The sequence below is a fragment of the Cavia porcellus genome, unplaced genomic scaffold, assembly GCF_034190915.1.
Source record: "Cavia porcellus strain 051 isolate PalLab524CR breed Dunkin Hartley unplaced genomic scaffold, mCavPor4.1 scaffold_6, whole genome shotgun sequence".
NCBI classification, from domain to species: domain Eukaryota; kingdom Metazoa; phylum Chordata; class Mammalia; order Rodentia; family Caviidae; genus Cavia; species Cavia porcellus.
Genome location: NW_026947489.1, coordinates 104,374,852 through 104,391,936, shown reverse-complemented (window position 1 = coordinate 104,391,936; position 17,085 = coordinate 104,374,852). Strand labels below are relative to the sequence as shown.

The following is a 17,085-nucleotide window of genomic DNA, read 5'->3' as shown; positions in this document are numbered from 1 at the left end:
CGTCACCAGGAGGGGCGTGATGAAAGGCGGTTTCCTTACCGGAGGCTAAATTTGGACCAATGGCTGGCAAGAAGCGTCGCTTGAGTGACGTGAAGATAACCCAATGGAGGCTGGGGGCGGGCTTCAAACACGCTATGCATGTTGCTGGGCCTGGGGGCCGGGCGGCTGTTTCCTGTCCTGGTGCATGGTGGTCGGACGGAGGAATTGTTGGAAAATTTTCTCGGAGGTTCGTATATAAATGTGTTTTTACCCAGTGTGCATTATTCTCCGCCCGGCCGCCGCCCTCAGCGCGGCGGCGCGGGGCCGCTTGGGCCCGGGCTCTGGCTTCTGCTTCTCAGCCTTGGTCGTAGGCCTTTGCCGATCCTACGACTGCTTTGGTAGCCGCGCCTAGGCAAAGCGGAGTTTATTAATAACCCGCGGCCGCCAGTCTAGGGCGGCGGAGCCTTTCTCGCTGAGGACGCACCCCCCACCCCGTCGCCGCGCCCCGCCTGTTCCCCTTAGGGGACCGCCGAGGGGAGGGAGATCTAGGGGGAGGGTGGAGCCCTCGGGAACCTGGCGGCGTGTCTGGCCTGACCTCCGCGCGGAGCGCGTCCCCGGACGCGCCGCGGAGTACCTGCTCGAGCTGAGACGCCCGGCCCACGGCTCCCGCTCTGGGCCCTGCTGGGGCGCGGGCTGCAGGACTGATTTTTAAAGGTTGCTGAGGCCTAGTAGTGAATGTTAAAAAGTTACAATTTATCGTTACCCTCTTTTTCCAGTTTTGATCAAGCATGAACAAATCGTTACAGTTCTTTGCAATGTTTTATTGCGAAATTGAGCCAATATTTTTCCCTTCCTTTTTTAACATCTCCCCCCACGTTATAACGAAATTTTAAATAAAATAGTAAGAGTATCATTGCTAGCCCATTGTTTAAAATCAGCTTCCGCCTTTGTTTACGAAGTGTCCAAATCAGCTGGCATAGTGAAATGGGAATGTAATGAGAAATTGTAGATTACAGCTGGTCCTTGATCTTACTAGAAGATACAGTAGGTACTTGGGTTTTGCTATAGTTAGAAGCGGTATAGTATTTAATACTTTGCTGAATAAGTGATGGCTTACTCATTGTTAGGTGTTCAGTAAAACAGTGTAATGAAGAGATCTCTCAAAGCACCAGTAAAACGAGTACGTAGTTTTACTGTGGCATGTTTTGACAGTTTAGACTTTTGAATTGGCTGCCAGCAAATATTTCCTCTCTATTTTTTAAAAACAACTTTTTTTCACAGACATTATAATTAACCACTTTTTTTCTTTTTTCTTTTTTCTTTTTTTTTTGTCTTTTTCCTTTTTATCGGTACCAGGGATCAAACTCACGACTGCTTGCTTGCAATGCAGGCGCTTTATGCTGCTGAGCTAAATCCCCAGCCCATAATTAACCATTTTAAAGTGTTTAATTTGAAGAGTTTTAATCCGTTGTGCATTTATATTTAATTTTTTTAGCTTTTTCTTTTTTCTTTTTTTTCTTTGTGGCCTTTTGAGACAGGATATCGCACAATTTAGGCAGGCTCTGAACTCATTTTGTAGCCAAGACTGGTGTCAAACTCGCAAAGATCCTCCTGCCTCAGCCTGCCAAGTGCTGGGATTATAGGTGTGTGCCACTACACCCAGCTGTTATATTTTTTAATTTTTAAGGTTTTGTTCTGTTTGGGGTTTTTTTTGGAGACACGGTCTCATTTTGTAACCCAGACTGGCCTCAGCTCACAGTGATCGTCCTGCCTCAGCCTCCTCTCAGTGCTGGGATTTGCACTATCACTCTTGGCTATACATTTCTTTTATGTAAAATCAGCCCCACTTTTGAATAACAACAGTTAGTCTTAGGACTTATTATCTCAGAAACTGTACCCATTGCTAATTTCTCCCCATTTCCTCTCACCACCACCACCCCCCATCTATAGATTTGTCTATTCTGGACATTTCAAGCAATTAGGATCATATATGATTTGTGTGTGTGTGTGTGAGAGAGAGAGAGAGACAGACTTTTGCTTAGCATATTGTTTGCCAGATTAATTCATCTTATGTCATCTTAATTGCTTTCTACTGCCAAATTATATCATATGACAGCATATTTTATCCATTCATCTGTTGATGGATATTTAGGTTGTTTTCATGTTTTGGCTGTATTGCATCATGCTTTTATGGAAATTTGCAGACCAGTTTTATATTTCTTTTGAGTATCCTATACATAGGAGTGAAACTGCTAGATTATATTGATGTGTTCAACCTTTTTTTTTTTGATGTGTTCAACCTTTTTTTTTTTTTGTCTTTTTCCTTTTTATCGGTACTGGGGATTGAACTCACGACTGCCTGCTTTACAAGGCAGGCGCTTATGCCCCTGAGCTAAATCCCCAGCCCCGACGTGTTCAACCTTTTAAAAATTTATTTAGTTTTTTGAGACAAGATCTTACTATGTAGTTCAGGCTGACATTAAACTCATTCGGTAGCCCAGGCTGGCCTCATACTCAAAGCGATCCTCCTACCTCAGCCTCCTGAGTGCTGGTATTACAGGGGTGGGCCACCACAACCAGCTTGTTAACCTTTTAAAGAACTATCAAACTGTTTCTGAAGTGTTAGGGCTCCGCTTTTTCCACATCTTGGGCACCACTTCTCAGTCTGTGGATTTGATTTGTTTCTCTGATGGCTAATGATGTTGAGCATTTTTTAAGTCCCATAATCAGATAAATGAATTGCAAAATGATCAAAGCCCTTTGCTGAGCATTGGGCCTTGCTAGAAGTAAAAGTTCATTTGTATTCTTTGTAGAAAAATGATCTAGTTGCATTGGAGAAAAGTAATTTATTACTTTAGCTGTTATTCCTTATTTAGCAGTATATATACAGTTTACAATCATTTGAGGAAAACTTTCTGAGTCTTAAGGTCTTTTGTTGTTGTTGTTGTTTGTTTTCTTTTTCTCTCTGAGGCAGGGTTTCATTATACAGTTGAGATTGGCCTTGAACTCACAGCAATCCTCTGGCCTCCAAAGTGCTGGGATTACAGGCATGCACTACTATGCCGGACTTTGAGATTTTCATCATTACTTAGTTTGAGAGGTTTTTTGTGTGTGGGGGGGTGTTGAATCCTTCACCTTCATACTGAGCTACATCCTCAGTCTTTTTTACTTGTTAAGTCAGGGTCTTGTTAAATCACTATATTGTGCAGGCCGAGCTCAACTAGAGTGTTTAAGCCTTTCAGAATGCTGGGCATTCAGGGATGCAGCACCTTACTTGGCTTTAATTTTGAGATTTTTATTTAATGTTTTTGTTTTGGGAATTTTGGGGAGAAGTGTGTTTTGTTTTTTGTTTTTTGGTTTTTTTTTCAAAAAGTGTGTTTAAATCTGAGGTTTGACCTAGTTTTGAGTCTTTGCTCCTGGCTTTGTTCTAGGATGGAGTTACTCTTTTTTTTTTTTTTTTTGTCTTTTTCATTTTTATCGTTACCAGGGATCGAACTCATGACCGCCTGCTTGCAAGGCAGACGCTTATGCCGCTGAGCTAAATCTCTAGCCCCAATGGAGTTATTCTTAAAAGAATTGAGTTGCATGTGACATTCCTCCTTTTTATGTTGCATTTTAAGAAAGGGCCTAAACCAGGTAGTATTTTATTTATTGTATTGTCAGTTGAAGTAGTTTTGCTTTAAAAGGCAGATTTAAACTGAAAATATTTAGAATATTTTTTGAAAGTAATGAACACTCTGTGTCCATACTGTCTTCTCTTTAATCTTATTTTAAAACTGTGCCTCCAAAAAAAAAAAAAAAAAAAAAAAAAACTGTGCCTCCGTGGGAGCTCTGTACTCTGCAAATACCCATTAATGCATACAAATATTTAGGTTCTAGCTGCATTTCTTTTTTTTTTTTTTTTTTTTTTTTTTTTTTTGGTACCGGGTATCGAACTCACAACCACGCGCTTGCCGCTGAGCTAAATCCCTAGCCCCTCTTTTTTTTTTTTTTTTTTTTTTTGAGACAGGGTCTCTCTGTACAGTTCAGGCTGGCCTTGAGCTCACTTTGTAGCCCAGGCTAATCTCCAACTCCCAGGGATCCTCCTGCCTCAGCTCCCTGAGTGCTGGGATTACAGGCCGGAGCCTGTAACCACGCCCAGCATAGCTGCATTTTTTAAAAACCAGTCTAGGTGTGGTGATTTGTAATCCAAACACTCAGGAGGCTGAAACAGGAGGATCTCTTGAGTTTGAGGCCAGCTTGGGCCTACATCATGAGTTCAAGGCCAGCAGGACCTTTTCTCCAAAAACCTAAATAAATTTCCAATCTCATTTATGCAGTACTTAACTACCACTGATTACGCACTGAATTTGGCGGCTTGTCACATGTTTTGCATATAAACATGCTCTTATCTTCATTACAAACCTAAATAGTTAACTAGAAGTAACCCTATTTTGCAGGTTAGTTAGCTAAAGTTAAGAGTAATTTGTCCAGCTATTACACTGAAACATGAACCTGTGATTAGCTCAGAAGCTCATTCTCTCAACCGAGGTTTTTCAGTACCCTTACAGAATTTTCAGTAACCTACCAAGTGCTCTCTCTTTAATCTAACATTGTATGGTATCAGCTGGGCACAGTGGCACACACCTGTGACTACAGCACTCTGAAGGCTATACCGGGAAGAAAGTCTGAGCCCAGCTTGGGCATTTTAATAAGACTCCTATCTCAAAAGGATTAGGGATGTAACTCGGTACAAAAGCTCTGGGTTCAAACTCCAGTACAGAAGAAAATCTGTGATCCCTAAAATAATATTTTGAGTACTGTACATAAAATGGGATATCATGTATGTTATTATATTATTTATGCATATCTTTAGATTAATTATAAATATATTCAGACCTGTATTGAAAATGAAATATTTATACAGTGTGGATATAATGGTCATAAGAAGTTGAGATAACTTCAAGTAATGGTAGTTTATATCTGATACATACAGCAGAATATTGTACAAAATGAGGCTTGGAAATTGGAATTTAAAAAAGTAGAACCTTTAATCTTATATCAGGGCAGTAGTTGTTTGTTCATCAAATATTTAAGAAGCTTGTATCATATGCCAGGTCTTCTCGTAGGTACTGAGAATTCAGGGGTGAACCCACAAACAAGGATCCCTCATACTATTAAGTCTTCAATTAATTCAGATAAGAGCTAAGAAGGGGATAAAGAGAGACTAAGAGGGTAGGAATAAATATCGCCTATTTTATTTGTTTTGCAGTGCTGGGAATCAAACCCAGGGTGTTGCACATGCTAGGCAGGTGATCTACTGCCACTGAGCCACATCCCCAGTACTGACCATCACCTGTCATAGATAGCAGGTGTCATCAAACTCTATATAGGTATAAAAGGAAGAATTAGATGTGTTCTGAGAAATCAAGGCAACCATGCAGACATAATGAAGGAGGATGATTATAAAGCACTCTGTAACATGAGTTTTGATGAACTCATTAGATATTTATTACATGACTTCAGGAATCCAAAGTCCCATAAGACGGTTGTGTGCAACAGCCATATTCTGCAAATATCAACCCCCCCCCACCTCCCATCCCCTTTGTGGTACTGGAGTTGGAACCTAAGGCCTTCACAATGATCTGTTATTACCAGCTCTGATACTTTTATTTTATTTTTAAAACAGTTCCCTAAGTCACTGAGTTGCTTGGGCTGTACTTGAACATGTGGTCCTTTTGCCTCAGCCTGTCGGAATGCTGGGATTACAAGTGTCCACCACCACACACATAAGCATACTTACAAAATCGTGTGTGTGTGTTTCTTTTAGTAGTTGCCCATGGTAAAGGTAAAAATCTAAAGGATAATAGCGGTTGGTGAAGTTGTAAGTAATTATAGGCCAGATTGGAAAGCAGCCTAAATGTCAAATTGTGCAGCTAGACTTAGTTCTGTAAACAGTACAATTATAAAATATTAGAGTAAAGAAATTTTTAAAGCTGAAAGCATTCTGTCCAGAGATTCCTTTGCATGGGTCTTAAGCTTTTGCTCTATTTTAAAACAAGCCAAACTAGAATAAGTCATACTTGGAATTGTTGTTAAAAGGTGGTATTGAACAGTTCTACAGAGAAATTTTCAGAGTAAAAACTTTGACCTTTTGTCAGTGTTTGGCAAACAAATACCTATTTTCATAGTTAAATTAAAACATTTAAAGTATATATCTTGGTACTGGGAATTGAGCCCAGGCCTTTTACATGTCAGGCAAGTGCTCTGGCACTGAACTATATTTGTAGCCCATTTTTAAAATTTATTTATTTATTTATTGGTATTTATTTATTTATTTATTGGTACCAGGGATCAAACGCACGACCAGGCGCTTGCAAGGCAGGCACTTATGCCGCTGAGCTAAATCCCCAGCCCCTTTGTAGCCCATTTTAAAATTTAATTTTGGAAAAAAGACCTTAATTTTGGGACAGGGTTTTGCTAAGCTGCCAAGCTGAGTTGGGCTACATAGCAAGACCCTGTCTCAAAAACAAACAACAAACAAACAAAAAGGCTAGAGAATAGTGAGGTTTTGGATTCAGTTCCCAGTACCTAAACAAATAAAATGACAGCAGGAGATGGCGATGTCGCTTACTGGTACTAGCATGTTCAAAGCAGCACAGGAAAACCAAAAAAAGCGATGACAACAAATTATAATAACCATTTAACTGCTCATATTTTAATCCAACAATATTAATTTTGGGGGTTAAAGGGTATAATCTACTCTGCTTCTGAAAAAACATTTTAATTAAAAAACATTTTTTTGAGACAGGGTCTCACCATTTCAGACTGGTCTTGAGCTTACTATGTGGCCTTAACTAGCCTCAGTGATCCTCCTACCTCAGCCTCCTGAATGCTGAGATTACAGGCCTTCACCACCAAGCTCAATCAATTAAAAAAATGTCAATGGCAAAATATGTGCCCAATGTATAATTTTTTTTTAAATGCTAGCTGAATGTGGTGCACACATCTGTAATCCTAGTACCTGGGAGGCTGAGGCAGGAGGGTTAAAGGCCAGCCTGGATTATATAAGCAAGACACAGCTGATATAATAGGAGTATGGTATCTGGAGGAGCCTTTATTAGAGTTATGCTGCAGCATAAAGGAGCACCAGACACTGACTAACCCCAAGTGATCTGTGACAGCTGCTGATATAGGATGCTTATGGGATGTGGAAGGCCCCTCCTTGACCTGACTGAGGGCTGTGGAGCAGTGGAAGAAAGAAATATCTCCTGAAACTGTCAGGGAGGCCCGGTGTAGCCATGCTGGCTGCAGTGTACTTGAGCAAAGTCCCTCTTGGGAAGTGTCGAGCCCTTTTGTCCCATCTCAGAACTGTTCTTTGCAGAAGAGATCCCTGAGAACCTTTGGAAGGAAAGATAGGAATTGCAGAGGTCAGGGTTTCGGATGTAGCTCCGTGGTAGAGTGATCTTCCCGCCTCAGCCTCCAGAGTGCTACAGTCACAGGTATATACCACCATGCCTGAAAAAGATCCCAAGATTGTAGCCCCTTCAGAGCTGTTTCACTTAACAGTAGCAGATCAGTTATTGGGTCTGAAAAGTGTTTTGTTTTGTAATTATGAGACCTGCACATTTACTTCTGACAAGAAGTATACATATGTATGTGTATGTTGTCCTGTTCAACATTGTTTTAGGACAAGGTCTACTTTGTCTTTCTTCTTTCTTCTTTCTGCTGCTTCCATTCCTCAAACTCCCTTGTGTTGCTGAGAACCAACTAGGGCATACCTGGCAAACTGGTCTGTAATTAAACCATTTTGTTAATGCGATTTTCTTGAAGTTCAAAAGATTTTTATTTTGTTTTTGTAATTTATTTTAATACTCATCCTGCATTTTATGTGGCATTTCATCCTTTAAAAACTACTGTCTAGGCTGGTCCGATGGCAGTGGGTTATCAGAACTTACTAACATTAGTGTCACTAAATTTGGTATTACCCCCCACACACTGCTAAATTTGACTGGCTTTAAAAAAAAAAACCTACTGTCTAACCAGGCATGGTAGCTCACACCTGTAATCCCAGCACTCAGGAGGCTGAGGTGGGAGGATCATTACCAGTTCAAGACCAGCCTGGGCTACAAAGTGAGCTCAAAGCCAGCCTGAACTGCATAGTGAAACCACATCTCAAAAAAGACCAAAAAAAAAAAAAAAAAAAAAAAACAAAACCCAAAACTACTGTCTATTTATTTTGTCTTTTTGAGGTAGGATCTCACTATGCAGTTTGGGCTGAACTTGAGGTCACTTTGCAGCCCAGGCTGGTCTCAAACTTGCAGTGATCCCTCTGCCTCAGCCTCCTGAGTGCTAGGATTACAGGCATGCACCACCATGCCCAACTGAGACCCTGTCTCAAAAAGAAAAAACCAAAGAACTATTTCCAGGGACTGGGAATTTATCTCAGTGGTGTAACATCTGCAGGTAAGCATGAAGTCCTGAGTTTGATTCCTGGTATCCTTGAAAAAAAAAGAAAAAGAAAAAACCTATTTATACCCTTGGTCCATAAATATTAGTTGATTTTATTTCCATGCATCATTCTTTGTTCTCAGTTACCTATGTTTTTCTTCCAGGTAGAAAATGTTGTTAGCCCAAATAAATCGAGATTCCCAGGGAATGACAGAGTTTCCCGGAGGAGGAATGGAGGCTCAGCACGTAACCTTATGCCTCACAGAGGCAGTGACAGTGGCAGGTAAGCAGTCACATTTGAAGGGATCTTTTTTTGGTACTGGGAATTTTAAACTTGGGGCCTCACACTTGCCAGGCAGGTGTATCACTGAGCTGTATTCCTGGCGCTGAAGGGATCTCGTGGGTTTGGAAATACCATTTATCTTAGGGAAAAAATTGAAACACTATTTACTTCTCTGTACTTCATTTAGTTAGCAGCGCCAGAAACCTGAGCCTTTCTGTGAGTTTTTGTAGTTTGATATGAATTCATGGTATAGTAGGACAGGGAAGTATTTTTTATAAATTCTAAGAGTTAAGCATATGCCTTTTACCTAATGTTCACTTTTTAAAATGTAATCAGATGGCCAGGGATATAGCTCAGCAGCCCAGCACCTGCCTGGCAGGCATGACGTTGTGAGTTTGATTCCTAGTACCAAGAAAAAAAAAGTCACTAAAATTAAAAATGTGAAAAGTAGGATGGGACATAGTCACAAAATTAATGTTAAGTGTAACAATAAAATAGGCTTAAAAAAAGAAAGAAAAACGTAATCAGCATATCCATACTGCAGTTATCTAAAGGAACTAATTTTGTTTTATAATAGATGGTGACAATTTAGAAAATATGGAAGGTGTGAGCTTGCAAGCGGTGACACTCGCTGACGGCTCCACTGCTTACATACAGCACAATTCGAAAGGTACGTGCCTCACACAGCTGGTCAGTGGATACCAGTGATTTATGGCCTTGAAGCTGGAGCCCCTGACAATGTACCTCCTTTTCCAATCTCTCTTAAAGATGCTATATTGAAATTATTTCAATTTAACTTGAATTTTATTTTGATAATTTTGATACCCTTTGAGAGATTTGGAAAATTCTCTAGATTAGGGTATCAAAATTTGTTGGGGAAGGGGCTGGGGATTTAGCTCAGCGGCATAAGCGCCTGCCTTGCAAGCAGGCAGTCGTGAGTTCGATCCCCGGTACCGATAAAAAGACAAAAAAAAGAAAAAAGAAAATTTGTTGGGGAAGATAGGTGTGGTGCATACCTGTAATCTTAGCACTTGAGAGGATGAGGCAAGAGGATTGCAATGAGTTTGAGTCTGAGCTACAGTCTGAGCTACATAGTGAGACCCTGTCTCAGGGAAGAAATAGGGAGAAGAGAGTGAATGTGTTCCTGGCTTATTTCTAGTAAGACCTTTCTTATTCTTTTTACTTAAAGTTATTATTTAGTGTTATTATAAAACAAAAAAGTAAAAATATTTGGTTTTGCTTAAATATCATTATCTTTGAATTAGTGTTTACTTTGCTCCAGGAGATAGCCCTATTCTAAGCTTGTTTTTTGTTTTTGGTGGGGGAAGGAGGCGTGTTTTGTTGTTGGTTGTTGTTGTTTTGTTTTGGTCTTTTTCATTTTTATCGGTACTGGGGATTGAACTCACAACTGCCTGCTTGCAAGGCAGGTGCTTATGCCGCAGAGCTAAACCCCAGCCCCTAAGGAGGCGTGGTTTTTTTGTTTTTGTTTTTGTTTTGGGTTTTTTGTTTGTAGTTCAGGCTGGCTTGAACTCATTATGTAGCTCAGGCTGGCCTCAAATTCATGGCAATCCTCCTGCCCAGCCTCTGAAATGCTGGGGTTACAGGCATACACCACCTTAAACTCCTTGTTTTTATGGAAACCCGAGCACATGGGGGTCAGTAGAGCCCCAGGGGTGAGGAGGACAGCTGGCTTCCTGGGCACTGATGCGTCTGTCACATACACTGGCATAGCTGTTCTATTTTCCCATGGTCAGGGTCACTGATCTAAATGGCTCTGAAAGGTATATAGAGGATTGACGTGTGTAGCTTGCCATGATGAGCCACTCTTCCTCTTAAATTCATCTGATTGAAACTGGAGGGGAGGAATGATGGCTGAGGGAGGATTTTCTGCTTTCTGTAGGATCACTGGATGTGTTATTGCCTCAGAACGCTGAGGGAAGAATCAAGATGAACAAACATGAGCTTAAGTAGTATATGTTTTTATAGTTGATACTATTTTGAAATTGTATAAAGCTGTAAGTCTTTTTGTACTAATGTACTGGCTTGAATCATTTGTTCTAGATGGAAAACTCATTGATGGGCAGGTCATTCAATTGGAAGATGGTTCCGCTGCTTATGTTCAGCACGTACCCATACCTAAAAGTAGTAAGTATTTAAGATACAACATAGGAAGTACTCCTGACCCTTAGACTTCGGTATTTGCTGCCATCTGCTCATTCTTACTACCTCTACCTGGTCTTCTGAAGCGGGAGAACAGGGGATGCCACGAGAGGCTCTAAAGAGCATTTGAACTTAGCCAAGACTTTCTCTCAGATATAGTGGAAGACAAATTCCCGTGCTGCCCTCTGAAGATCCGCAGGCAGAGGTCCTCAGTGAATGTATCTGTCATTGAGCCAAATCCTATGTATCATTCATTTTCCTCTTTTTTTATCTTGTTCCAACTCTCATCCCTTGTGTATATTCCTAAAACAGGTATTCTGATTCTTTTTACCTTTGAGCACTTCCTAAAGCAGCATTCTGAAATTACAGAACAATTGAAAGACTCATACAGCAAGTGTAGCCTGTCTTATAGGCTGTTGAGTCTGATGGTGCAGAGTGAATTGGAGTGGCAAACATGAGATCTAAATGTAAACATCACTCTTGAGCAGGGGACAGTTTGCGTCTGGAGGATGGTCAAGCAGTGCAGTTGGAAGACGGAACTACAGCATTTATTCACCATGCCTCCAAAGGTATGGGACTCTGGAAATACATGGCAAACAATGGAGAAGCGGGAGTGTGGGGAGAGTGAGACCTGCCTTTAGCTACTGCACCCCTGTCACGTGAAAGAATTGTGTGTGTTTTCGAAGTAAGAGGTGGCCAATTTGGGCACAGCCTAAGGAGAAGCTGTGTAATACTTTGAGCTATCCAGGAGCAGTTTGGCATGGCAAGCACCATGAACCATGTAGTCATATGGATATGTCTTCAACTCCTGGTTTCCTTGCAGAGTGATTTTGACTGTTATTTGTTGGGTGTTTATTTTTTTACTTTTTGAGACAAGGGCTCATCTGGCTGCCTCAATCACTGCCCTGGATTCTCCTGAATATAATAATACCTTACCTGGAGATTGTTTTTTGTTTTTTGTTTTTTGTTTTTTTTTTGTCTTTTGTAGTACTGGAGATTGAACTCAAAGAGTTTTTAGGGTTTTTTGTTGTTGTTGTTGAGACACTGTGCAGTTCAGACTGGCCTCAAACTCACTAGGTAGCCCAGGCTGATCTTGAATTTATGGCAGTCCTCTTGCCTCAGTCTCCCAAGTGCTGGGATTACAGGAGTGCACCACGAAACCTGACCTCATGAACCCAGAGTTCTGAGCTACCCTTCCAGCCCTTTTTTAAAAAAACTTATTTTGAGATAGGGGGCTTACTAAATTGCTCAAGTTGGACTTAAATTTGTGATGCTACTGCCTCAGCCTCCTGCATAACTGAAATTACAGTCACACACCACTGTGTCCAGCTCATTTGTTAAGTTTTTAAACTTTCTTGGTTCAATGCCAGAAGTAGTGGTGCATGCCTATAATCCCATCATTTTGGAGGCTGAAACAAGAGGATTGCTGGGAATTGGAGACCAGCCTCAGCTACAAAGTGAGTGTGAGGCCAGCCTGAACTGCATAGTGAAACCCTGTGTCAATAAGAAAACAAAACAAATAACCAAAAAGTTTCCTGGTCCTAAAGAAAATGATAGTATTTCTCTGCACCTCAGGTTCTCATTTGTACAATGAGGGTGATAAGTATACCTGCCTTACAGGATTGATAAAGCAGAGAGTTAACTACTCAGGAAATTCATTCTCAGCTAGGTGTGGTGTTGCACTTCTATAATCCCAGCACTTGGGAGGCCAAGGCAGGAGAATTGTTTGCAAGTTTGAGACTAGCCTGGGCTACAAAGTGAGCCCAAGGCTAGCCTGAACTGCATAGCAAGACTGCCTAAAAAGACAAAAAAATCCACTGCCTTTTAAATATGCAACTGCTTTTACCATTAATGAATTTATCAGAACATGCTGGAAAACTTTACCTTTAATTTAATCCCCTTCTCTTCCACTCCCTCAGATAGTTATGACCAGAGTGCATTACAGGCGGTCCAGCTGGAAGATGGTACCACAGCCTATATCCACCACGCAGTGCAAGTCCCACAGTCTGACACCATCCTGGCAATTCAGGCTGATGGGACAGTGGCAGGGCTGCATACTGGGGATGCTACCATTGACCCTGACACCATCAGTGCTTTGGAGCAGTATGCAGCGAAGGTATGTCATTTTATAGTGTTACAACTGTCCCAGGGGTGGGGCTGTAGCTCAGTGGTAGAGCACTTGCCCGAAATGTAGAAGGCCCTGAACTTGATCCCCAGGACTGTTCAAAAAAATTTAAAAAGTCTCAAATACAGCTTCTTTACTTTTCATGAAAAGCAAATAAAAAGTATGCTTAGAACTGGGGTATTTAGCTCAGTGGCAAGTGTGAGGTCATGAGTTGTTTGATCCTTGGTACTAAAAAAAAAAAACATAAATAAAAACTTCTTTTTTTTTTTGGAAACAAGATCTCACTATGCATTTCAGGCTGACCTTGCACTCACTATGTAGCCCAGGCTGGCCTCGAACTCATAGCGGTCCTTCTGTCTCAGCCTACCCAGTGCTGGCATTACAGGCGTGTGCCTCCATACCCAGCAACCAAACTTTTTGTTAAGCTTTATTTTATTCCTGTAGGTATCCATTGATGGAAGTGAAAGTGTAACTGGTACTGGAATGATTGGAGACAACGAGCAAGAGAAAAAAATGCAGGTATGTAAAGGTCCTGAGGTACCTTCATTGTGGACCAGTGTACATCGAAAGATGCCAGACATCCAGGCGAAGCTTGTGTTCTAGAGTCCAGGGCAGTTTTTAGGGTCCAGGGTACTTCTGATTGCCCCATTCATGGTGGTTTGTGGGTCCTTTTTCTAGGACTCAAGCATTTCTGTCAATAACTCTTGCTACTTTGCTTTTTATATCTTTTAGTTTCTTCTACTTCCAGCTGATTCGTTCTGTATTTTGCTTTCGAATTCTGGAGAGAAAGTCCAGCCTCACTATTTGTTCTTGTTCCTGCTGACCAAGCTGTTTGTAGTCTTTGAAGCAAAGACTGTGTCCCAGGCTGCAGATGCCCCATGGATTGACTTCCTTGATTCAAATGCTCACCTGCTTCTAGTCTGCTGCTGGTTAACCTAAGTAACACCCTAGAGCACCAGTACTTTTAAACATTTGCATTCACCTGGGGATATAGCTCAGCGACATAAGCACCTGCCTGGCAAGCGCAGGGTCCAGAATTCAAGTCTCAGTACCAAAACAAAAAGGTTTTGTTAAGAATTTAACATAGTGGTATGCACCTGTAATCCTAGTACTCTGGAGGCTGAAGCCAGGAGGATTGTAAATTCAAGTAGCTTGGGCAACTCAGCAGAACCTGGATAAAGAAGATGTGGCATTTATACTCAATGGGTAGTCCTCTGTTATGAATTAAGCTAAACCTGAGTCATCTGTAGGAAAGTGGATTCAGCTTGAGACTAGAATTTGAAGAGGAAAATAAAATACAGTAGGAAACAAGGAGATGGATTTTTTGCAAGTCTTATATTTATTACATGTTGGGCTAATAGTATCTTGGACATACTACAAATGTTGGGTCAAAATAATTACTAAAATTAATTTTACCAGTTTTGTTTTCCCTTTTCAATGAGGCTGTTAGAAAATTTAAAATTCTATATGTGGCTTCCTTTAATGAGTCATTCTTTCTCTTCATGAAAGCTGGCTCCTAAAATGACTCTCTGAGGCAGGCATGATATAGAACATGTCCGTTATCATGGCACTCAGGAGGCTGAGGCAGGAGGATTACCATTGAGTTGTAGGCCAGTCTGAACTACATAGTGAGACCTTGTTTCAAGGCAAAGCAGCAACAATAACAAAAATTATTCTCTGAAACAATTGATTATTTATGATATTTGAAGTTGAAGGCCCAGGATGTGGTATTGAAAAGAACAAAAACACCTTATCTCAAAGTGTTACACTAAATAAGCAGAACCTGTAGCACTGGATCTTGTCCCTTGGCATTCCTTTATTTCCAGAAGGAGTTGCTAGCTGTTTCTACCTGCTAATGCAGTAGATGTTTTTCATGGTCTTTCTTTGTTTTTTCCTTTTCACTATGTAATAAGTAGCTATACTTATTAAAGATAGTAGGGTGGTAGCACCATAAACAGTGAAAAAGGTGAAAGGAAAGAGGGCCTCTAATACGAAGGGAAAGAAAAGCAGGAAAAATGGTGAAGAGGAAATTTGGGGGGTTTTTGGTGCTGGGAATTGAACTCACGACCTTGCGCTTGTCAGGCAGGCACTTATGCCACTGAGCTAAACCCCCCACGTGAAGGAGAAATTAAGGGCCTTAGTTTTATTTCTTTGAGACAGGATCTCACTCTGTAGCCCAGGCTGGCCTCAGGTTTGTGGTAATTCTCCTGCCTCAGTTTCCCAAGTGCTGGATTACAGGAGTATACCACCATGCCTGGCCTGTGGTCTTGTTTCTAAAGTCAAGGTTTTTTTTTAAATTGTGAGGTTCATAGTTTAGAATTGTTTGATCTGTAATATGAAGATGTTAGTCATACTACTAAACTGACGTCTCTTCACTCTAATATTTTTCACATAGTTCTCATGTAAAGGCTTTTTTTTTTGTTTTTGTCTTCTTTTTGAGACAGGGTCTTGCTATGCAGTTCAGGCTGACCTTGAGCTCACTTTGTAGCCCAGGCTGGTCTTGAACTTGCAATGATCCTCCCACAGTGCTGGGATTCAGGTGTGAGCCACCACACCCAGCTGAACCTTATTCTTGTGATAATATATCAAGTTGTTTCTTGTTTTTTGGTTTTTTTTTACTGGAAATCGGGGCTCGAACTCATAACCTCACACTTGCCAAACAGGCACTTATGCTGAATCTACATATGAGATATGAGTGAAATATACTGTGAAGACCTAGATTTTAAAGACACATTGCCATTAACCCCCGTCAAGTATTTCCCCTTGCTTCACACACATTTATCCCATAATTCCTGCCACTTGCTGAAGCGGTTCTAGAAGTCCTGGTGAGTGAATGCTATCGCAGAGCGGCACACTCATGCGGCCTTACTGTGTTTTCAACCCACCTAGTTATGGATCTGGTACCATGTAACTTCTGGTTTCCTCCAGAATCAAACTCACTGTGAAAGGTAAACATTTCAAATTCATTCAGGACATCAAGGCAGTCACAACACTGCAACTGAAGATGTGAAAGAGCACTTTCAGAAGCACTTCTGAAAATGGCAGGAAGAGTGGGATAAGGGTCTTCAGAGCGAGGGGGGAGTATTTTGGAGGAGTTAGTAACAATGTGTTTTTTATTATAATAAATTTAAAAGAAAAAAATCACAAAGTATGCGCCATATTTTTTAAAGTGGTGAAATTTGAAGGGTTTTGTTTTGAGACAGGCTCTCACAATGTAGTTCAAGCTGACCTTGAACTCAGTGATTTTCCTGCCTCAACCTCTTAGAAATTGACAAGTTTTAGAAGAGGGGTAGGAAGAACTGTCCAAGCAGAAGAATTACTATTAGAATCAAAGGTTTGAATTGTGTCTGAAAAAAGTAGAGTCTTAGTTTGAGAGTCTACAGGTGACCCTACAGATAGATAATTGGGGGTAGTTCTCATTTTACTTCAGCAGCACTTATACTAAAACTGAAGATTAGCATAGCCCCTGTGCAAGGATAATTTGGGGTAAAAAATGGACAGGATCCAAAATCCAAATAGGCAAAAGATATAAAGGGTACTTCTAGGTATTGGACATACAAACTTGCTATAACCTACAGCTCTCTCCATTTTGCATTTTCCCCATTCAAAGTTTGGAAATATTCCTATGATCGCAATTATTATGATGATTTTTTTTTTCTTTTGGTAGTGCTGGGAATTGAACTGAGGGCTTTGAACATGCTAGGGAAACACTGTACCACTGAGCTAAACTGCCCCTTTCTAGCCTGTACTCTTCTTTTTGCAGGGCAGGGCAGGGTAGAGTGAGGATCTTTTTTTTTTTTTTCCTTTTTATCATTACCGGGGATCCAACTCTCGACTGCCTGCTTGCAAGGCAGGCGCTTATGCCACTGAGCTAAATCTCCAGCCCTGAGGATCTTTTTTTGACACAGGATTTTACTATGTTGCCCAGGCTCGTCTCAAACTTGTAAACTCAAGCAATCCTAGCCATCATACCCCCAGGTGCAGCACAGCTATTCTAGTCTAATATAACCATTCATTAACCTCGACAGCTTATGAGTTTGAATGAGAGCCTTAATGTGGCAGGGACCATGTTTTTGTTTTGGTCTTTTTTTTTAATAAAGTTGAATAT

General features: G+C 40.9%; 1 protein-coding gene across 4 annotated transcripts in view; it reads left to right on the top strand.

Moving 5' to 3' along the window:
* The first annotated feature begins 112 nt into the window (after nt 1–112).
* The window catches only part of Znf143 (zinc finger protein 143), a 39,235-nt gene continuing 22,262 nt past the window's right edge, over nt 113–17,085 (top strand). The window contains exons 1-7 of one of the 4 annotated variants that reach the window (XM_003465691.4): nt 113–226; nt 8,574–8,692; nt 9,270–9,362; nt 10,754–10,837; nt 11,341–11,421; nt 12,772–12,968; nt 13,422–13,496. In XM_003465691.4, coding sequence (XP_003465739.1) covers nt 8,581–8,692; nt 9,270–9,362; nt 10,754–10,837; nt 11,341–11,421; nt 12,772–12,968; nt 13,422–13,496 — 642 coding nt within the window. In that variant the 5' untranslated portion in view covers nt 113–226; nt 8,574–8,580. Of the gene's footprint in view, nt 227–8,573; nt 8,693–9,269; nt 9,363–10,592; nt 10,660–10,753; nt 10,838–11,337; nt 11,422–12,771; nt 12,969–13,421; nt 13,497–17,085 lie in introns of those variants that run through there. The other 3 variants (XM_005001849.4, XM_063251934.1, XM_013148056.3) reach the window with 3 other exon arrangements.